The 7,747-nt window shown below is 39.3% G+C and overlaps 1 protein-coding gene across 4 annotated transcripts; it reads right to left on the reverse strand.

Annotated features, from left to right (window-relative positions):
• Nucleotides 1-3,033: 3,033 nt before the first annotated feature.
• On the reverse strand, nucleotides 3,034-7,197 carry LOC102796352 (uncharacterized). 4 transcript variants are annotated; one of them, XR_015719932.1, is made up of 6 exons: nucleotides 6,889-7,197; nucleotides 6,053-6,270; nucleotides 4,202-4,661; nucleotides 3,809-3,873; nucleotides 3,535-3,684; nucleotides 3,034-3,435 (listed from the first exon to the last, which is right to left on the reverse strand). XR_015719932.1 is itself a non-coding variant. In XM_087850399.1 (6 exons), the coding sequence occupies exons 3-6, from the start codon at nucleotides 4,212-4,214 to the stop codon at nucleotides 3,226-3,228; spliced, it is 438 nt and encodes a 145-aa protein (XP_087706525.1). In that variant the 5' UTR covers nucleotides 4,215-4,661; nucleotides 5,532-5,627; nucleotides 6,053-7,197; the 3' UTR covers nucleotides 3,034-3,225. The 4 variants fall into 4 exon arrangements, 1 of the variants encoding a protein (XP_087706525.1); XR_015719931.1 differs by having other exon boundaries at nucleotides 6,885-7,197; XM_087850399.1 differs by adding an exon at nucleotides 5,532-5,627 and having other exon boundaries at nucleotides 6,053-7,197.
• Between the last annotated feature and the right edge of the window lie 550 nt (nucleotides 7,198-7,747).

Raw genomic sequence — 7,747 nt, forward strand, 5'->3', positions numbered from 1 at the left:
GTGGATACTTAGACAACCTAAAAATGTTATTGTTGGGCTTTTTTCAGTGTTTTATTTGTTCGTGAGTAAATCGGTTTGGCTTAGGTTAAAGTTATTAGATTAGATTAGATAAAATAAAACTTTATTAATCCCCCCGGGTGGGTTCCTCCGGGATTTTCACACAGCTGAATAAACGTCAAACAGAAAACTGATTAAACAGAAGTGTGAGACGGTCGAGAATTTACGCCAGTGTCCTGTTATTTTATTTTAGATAGCAAGGAGCAGACGGCCGAATTTATTAAACTCCACCGAGACAGCGGTGACGCTAATCAGAAGGCTAGACTGTCCAATTTTCCCAGCCGTTTGCTTCCGGCCTACCCGACCTTCTGAGGATCCGGCCCACGTAGACCGCGAAGGCCGGGTCCTCAGGAGGATGCAGCCCATGAATTTGGACACGACCATTGGCTGTATCCCAATCTGGTCGTTAAGTGATGACGTGACGAATCCTACTTCCGGGCCTAAAGTAGTCTGTGTTTAATATGGCTTTTGTGTTGTTAACATGTTTAATGTTTTGTATTTTCTTCTATTTAATCTCAAAAAGCTCCTAAAACAGTCAGTGATCACTGTTGACCTCCCTCGGCTTTTATTACCGCTAATCATTTATTTAAGCTCAGTTTTTAAAACCTTAGGATGTAACTACAGCCCAGCCCATGCAGCAGTATATGAATGACTAACCTCGTATTGTGGATGGATTATCTCAGTTGTTCTCCTGGCTGAAGTTTGGTCCTTTTACAGCATAGGTGTCAAACTCTGGCCCGCGGGCCAAATTTGGCCCGCAGCCTAATTACATTTGGCCTGCGAAGCCATACCAAATTTCTATTAGAGCTGGCCTACTGGTATTATACAGCTAATATATATATTGTTTAGTATTAAGCTTTGCTTTTTCCATATTCAGTTTTCCAGCAAAACTTGTTTGAGTCCATAAGAAAAGATTGATTCTTATATCTGGAGGAAGATTTTTTTGTCATTAAATATTAACGTTAGCCCGCGACTTTGTTCCAGTTTTGAATTTTGGCCCACTGTGTATTTGAGTTTGACTCCCCTGTTTTACAGCATCCTGCCATGCGATTACATTTGTTCCTGACCACCGAGAACACACATTAACGTTTATCGAGTGGAAAAAAGTTAGCTTGTTTATTTTATGCTAACATAGCTGTGTCGCTAGCGGTCACGTAGCACATCATTATATACCAGCTAGCCAAACTTCAGTAACCCTACAAACGTCACTGCTGTTTAGTTTTCTGTCTTCATTTATGTTGGAAGTGATAACAGAGCTGTACGTTTTAATTTGTTTCCAAAACCCCGCAGTCAGGACATGCTATATTGTATTTAGATAGAAGCTAGCAAGTTAACTTCCTGCTAACTTCTAACTCCGTTAAATGTCATAAATTCCGTTTTCATGGATGCCTGGATGTTAAACTCTATTATTACACCTGGTAGAGCAGAACGCTGATCATTTTATTAAAGATGAAAGACTTTAGACAGTTTTTCAACTCGCAGTATTGCCATAGTGATCGTTTGATATATGGACCTGCAGCAGAGTTTAGGCCCAGACACGGCTAGTGACGTCAAACTTAACGATCGGATTCAGGGTCTGCAGCCTTAAAGTACGCAGCCATAACGGTCCACAAGGGCCACGTACTCAAAGACCGGTAAGGCCGGAAGTGAGAGGCTTGTGAAATGGGACGGTCTAGCCTCCGTCGTGCTGCCCAGGTTGCCAAGCAACCATGATACTAACAGCTGGAAACGCTTCATACAGCTTTGTTTGACAGAAATGAAGGAGAAAATCTTTTGTTTATTTGTTCATTTGTTTTCTATATGAGCTTTGATTTGATAAGTATCTGAGGCTGAGACCACGGGACTGTGAAATCATGATTGTTGGGCTTCATTTCTGTACTGAAAAGTCCTTTTAAGATTAGCTAGTAAATAACAACTAGAAAGTGCATTTTCTGAAGAAACTGCAGTGTGAATGCTTGAATCTGAATGTATGCACTGAAATGAATTAATTGCTGAATTTAAGTAAAAAAAAATTGAATGAGATGAAAAATACGGAAATTTCACCTGAAAACAAAAGTGCTGAACTGCTAAAAGCTGACATTTACATGGAAGAAGAGGTTGGAAAATAGCTGAAAATGTTTTAATTGTAAATTAGAAAAACCTAAGTAATGAGAAAAGAAAATTTAGAGTCAGAAAACATCTGAATTGATATTCTTTTTATCACTAGAAGAGTGGAATTATTCATTTTAAGTGTCTAGATTCAAGAATCTTATATTCTTGAAAGAAAAACCAGAACATCTTCACGTCTACTCTAATGTGCTGGGTTTGTAGATCAGTGACTTCTTGTCAGGCAGGAAGTCTGTAAAATAAGGCTGAAGTGATGGACAGCAGCCTCTTGCCAGAGAACAGTGTGACAAACAGTCTATGTGTGGGGTCATCAGCATCTTCTTAGTAGCGATCATGGCACAATGCAGTCTGCTTTTATTCCTTCCTCTCAAACAGGAAGTCAGTAATCCACCTGAAAGTTGAAATAAAGTCCACAAAAAGTTAGTCTAGCATAAGTTCTTTCAGAGACCATGTTCTCTGTCAGAAAAGAGTGTACCTAAATCTTTGGAAAGTTATACTGACACAATCTACCCTGATGAGTGCGTGTGTGTTTCTATTCATTCTAGTAGATTAAATAGTGGAGCAGTTGTTGGATATTATAACCCTGCAACTGTTACATTTGTTAGAGCAAATTCACTGAAACACTAAAACTCTGAAGAGTGAAGACTTGGAAACAAATACAGCCTCAAGATGCTGCTAATAACAGTAAAAACAAGGACCTTTGCTCAAAACAGGAATGCAATCGCAGTAAAAACTGTTCTTTTCCTCCTCATCTTTCTCCTTGTTGTTCTCCTCCATTTTCTTCAGTTGGAATTTACTAATTTAGTGCTGCCGCCTCAAATCCTTTGAAGTATATGTAAATACATTATGTTATTAAATTAAATAAGACCCTTAAAGTTTGCAAAGCATTTATTAAAACATTCAGGAATAACAAACCACCACAAAACAATTAACTAATTAACTGATTTTTTTTCAACTTATTAAATTTTCATCTTTAACTAATTACTTACTGATAAACAACAGATTAAAAAAAGAAATACATTAGATAATTAACTAAAAATGCTGGGAAAATAATAAAGAGCATTACTCCTCTGGCATCAGAATATCTATTACGGTGCCCTTTTCATAATTCAGCTGGATCACTGAAGGGAGGATTTCTGGGCTGTCTGGGAACACTTTTAGCCACACGTCAGATGACACAATGTGTGGAATGTCATTGGAGTCCAGGACCTCTTGGTCTTGTCCAATGGTTCTGTAACCTCTTGGCTTAATTGCATGGATCCCACTTCCAGGCTGTAGATAATAAAAGAAGAAGAAAAGAAAAAGAACTTCATGGCCAGTTTAAGACCAGTACTAAGAGCATCAAGAAACTGCATAAAGTAATTTACCAACCTTAACCACAGTAAATGGTGATGTATGAAGAGCAAAGCCATATGACTGCGAGTTGTTGCCTCTTAAGTGACTGATCTCTACCGGAGATCCAATACAGACTGGGGTGAGCACAGCCTCTCCCCAGAGTGCCACCTTCACCTCTGACTCATCCTGTAAAATTAAAACATTCTTTAAGCTCTCTCTCTGTCTATCTCTGTCTCTATCTATCTCTATCTATCTCTCTATCTCTCTCTCTCTCTCTCTCCTCCTCTCTATCTGTATATATATTCCTTACCTCTTTGAGTCTGATGATCTGCAAAGGGACTGCTGGATTCTGCTCCTTTTTTTCAAGGGTTCCATCTAAATGTGACAGAGAAGGACATTTATTTTAAAAATGGACATAAATCTGTGTATTGCAGAAGGTAACCGTATCCTATTTTAACTTGTACATAGTTCAGATTTGGCTCTACAAGCTGTAAAACTCAAAAGAACCATCCTCTTTCTTTTGTCATTCTCTGATTTTCATTTATTTGATTTTTGTTTTGCAAGTGCACTAAAATAAACATATTGTTTGGTGCTTTAGCTTTAACTAACAGTAAAAATAAACAGTAAACAGTAAAAATGAAACAGTCAAAACCTTAAGCTACATCTTAATGTGTTAGTAGCAAATTAATGTGGGAAAACTTACAGCTGTGACCCATCCCTTCACTGTCACGTGCATCATCTGTGATTGGCTGACGTTGGTCAGTGGGATCAAGGTGGTGGGTGGCCCCAGAAGCAGCATTGCCTCGTCCTCCAGCTGCTGACTGACCTGGATGGGCGCACTGACGTACACTGCCGTGTCCTTACTTGAAAGCATTGATCGTGTGCTTCCAAATTTGCCCATTTTGAAATTTCTAATGGTATAGGTTTTACCCTCTTTAATTTGGGAGGCCAAGTTTTTGAATATCACAAATCTGAAAACATTTTTCCCATCACATACTGCCGCACTTATATTATTGTGGACAGCTTTGGGCCTTGCACTTCCATCACAGAAATGCCAGCCAGTGACTTTAGGGGTTTCTTTCAGACAAATCACTTTGAGCGTTAGGGGTGGCAGCCTCGTGTACGGCTCACCGGTACTGCGATGATGCTTTGATGAAGCCATTCTGAAATTACACACACACACACACACACAGTTTTATGAGACACCATAATGTCCATTTAATCAAATATGACAAACACAAAAACACGTTTGTTTTATATATTGATGTTTTTTATATATTGATGTTTCATATATTTCCCTTGAGCCTGTGAATTAAAAATAATCTTGATGTTTGTGTAGGCCCTCGGTCATCTTACGCATGTTAGTGTTAAAAACTTGAAAAAAGGTGAGGTTTTGATAAGTTAAAGAAGTCCAATCACATTAATTTAAGCTCTTAAGACGTCTTTCTTGATATCACACACTCCGTGCAGTAGGAGGCGCCACATATCGTTAACTCTGGATTCATGCATGCCAGGAACAGAATAAGTGCTGCAGTTTCGGATCCCGCGGAGCCATAGAGGAGCTCATAACATGAAAGGAGGCAACTGAGGAAAAAATTTAAACCCGAACATGCAGGTAAGACTTATACGTTTTTCAATGCTCTCTGTGTTAATAACTTGCAATGTAAACTTCACAGTTAATTAGCCAAGAGTGTACAAAGAGCACATGAATTTAAGATGTTGTTGTTTCAGCTGAGGATGGTGAAGTTAAGTTAACTTAAGTTAACTGGCGTTCTTAAAGTCAGCAAAGAGGCACAGAAAAGAAGATCAGACACCAGCGAGGGAGGATAAGAAGGACAGATGCAACAACATTGTCATCCCCGATGTAGCCGCTGTATCAGAAAAACTCAAGAGAGTTTTCTCCAAGCATGACATGGCATTTCAGACCCAGCAACACACTCAGACAGAAACTGGTTTACCCAAAAGACAAAACTCCTAAACACAAACTTAACAATGTGGTGTACGCTGTACAGTGCAACGAGGAATGCCCAGACCTCTACATCGGAGAGACCAAACAGCCACTTCACAAGCGCATGGCACAACATAGAAGAGCCACCTCCACGGGACAAGACTCAGCAGTTCATCTGCATCTAAAGGACAAAGATCACTCTTTCCGGAATCCCAACATATCCCAACAAATCCCAACATTCCGGAATCCCAACATATCCCAACATTCCGGAATGCCAACATATCCCAACATTCCGGAATCCCAACATATCCCAACATATCCCAACATTCCGGAATCCCAACATATCCCAACATAACCCCATATATCCCAACATTCCGGAATCCCAACATATCCCAACATTCCGGAATGCCAACATATCCCAACATATCCCAACATATCCCAACATATCCCAACAAATCCCAACATTCCAGAATCCCAACATATCCCAACATTCCGGAATCCCAACATATCCCAACAGTCAAGGATAATCATTTGAGTGTGAAGGATTTAAATTAATTAATTGAATTAAAAACACTGACATTTTTTATCAAAGATTAAGAATCATACCTCTCTCTACTCTGAGGATCACTGAGCATCTCTGACAGGAAATACAGTTTCCCCAGTATGAGTCATCATTGATGGTCTCAGAGGTGTGTAGTGTGGCAGCAAGATGATGGTCTCCAGATCAGGCAGGAGGTGAGGTGATGGGTGTGTCATCTTCTCCATTGAAGACACACTGGTATGGCAGTTCATAAAACAGCAGTCTCCTTGTGGCATGTAGTTATCTGTGGAGTCCAGCACTGATGGATCAGGTTTTTTCTCAGCAGTTCATGAAGATGGTGTTAAGAGTATAAACTGTGTGGCTAGCGGTCAGTGTACCTGCTACAGTGCTGCTAACATGTGAAATTCAAGTCGCACAGGTGTTCATGGCTTAGTTAACGTAAGCAGAGTTACACGGAGCCTTTATAACTAAGAAGTATGTTGGATTGTGTTATTTATATGCTGAGAATATCTGTTAAAAGGCATATAGCCTTCTGTAGGCTACATCACTGTTTTATGTTCTTGTCTTTGCATATGTCACGATAACTGAAAAAAATGAAAAAGAAAAAAATGGTAATCTTTTAACAAACCAGTAAAATTGGTTTATTTCACAGAAATTAAAAAAAAATGTTTATGGTGATTTCTTTGTCACCTTTGCTAATGTTTAATTGACAGCTTAGCTAAAGGAGTGCCCGCTAACGTCAGATTTCGGTTTTTATAACCGAAGGTTTTAGGTACTTATTATTTGTTCGTGCTGTTTTTTTATACAGTAACATCAATTATGGAGTTGTGTTATTGATTTGGGTCTACATATTTCGATTTAAGAGATTAACTGTGCGTTTAAATCAATAATACTCACCTACCTTTTGCAGTTACGTTTTAGACGTCAAATAACAGCCAACGGTCTGATGTTCTAGAAGGAATCTGCTCGCGCCCATCAAAGTGCGTGATGCGCTCGAGACAAAAGTCTTTTATCTCGATATGCTTAGTGTGTAGAGGGGTGTCTACTCATAAGACAAACAGTCAGCTGGTTAAAAACTTTCATCATTGTTAACCATATTACAGAGCCACTGCCGGCTCATATTAATGTCATCAAGAGTCACCATGAACTGTATCTAGCAGATGTTTTGTGCCTAACATCTGCAGCTGTTACTTTTCAGCTCAACACTCCCCCCCCCCCCCCCCCCCCCCCCCCCAATATTAGAATTCACCTTGCATTTTCAGGAAATAAGAAGCAAGTACCTTGTAACTAACCTATAGATTGTATTATCTGTCAGGAACAGGAGGAAAGACCCAACTTTTGAAATTGCTTATGTGGCCACATTTTTGACAGCTGGAACATAAAGAACACATTGTGTAACTGTTGTGTAGAACAAGTCCTTAAGACCCTCACGGTTCAAATTGTATTTTCATTGCCTTGGGTTTAGAAGCAGTATTTCAAAAGGTGCACTGATGCAAATTTGACAGGGATTTGCCACAGAGAAACATAATGTCAGTAGTTACTGCAGGCATATTGGATAGAGCGTTTTGATTGGCCCAATAAATTCAAACTTATTTTCCATTGGTAGAATTGTCTTCAGCAGACAAATGATCAGGGCAGCTGGAGTTTTTGACGACTTTAAGAGTCATCTTTTGTGAATAGATGATCAGAACAAAAACGATATACCTCTCCCACATTTCAACTCATCTGGACTAATTTAATGTCTCTGTTTTTCGGCTGTA

Source organism: Neolamprologus brichardi, chromosome 13 (assembly GCF_056152115.1).
Source record: "Neolamprologus brichardi isolate AB-2024 chromosome 13, ASM5615211v1, whole genome shotgun sequence".
Lineage (NCBI taxonomy): Eukaryota > Metazoa > Chordata > Actinopteri > Cichliformes > Cichlidae > Neolamprologus > Neolamprologus brichardi.

Coding starts and splice junctions, on each gene's coding strand:
- LOC102796352 (XM_087850399.1), bottom strand. Junction 3,685..3,808: donor AGATCATCAGACTCAAAGAG/GTAAGGAATATA, acceptor TTAATTTTACAG/GATGAGTCAGAGGTGAAGGT. Junction 3,436..3,534: donor CACCATTTACTGTGGTTAAG/GTTGGTAAATTA, acceptor TATTATCTACAG/CCTGGAAGTGGGATCCATGC.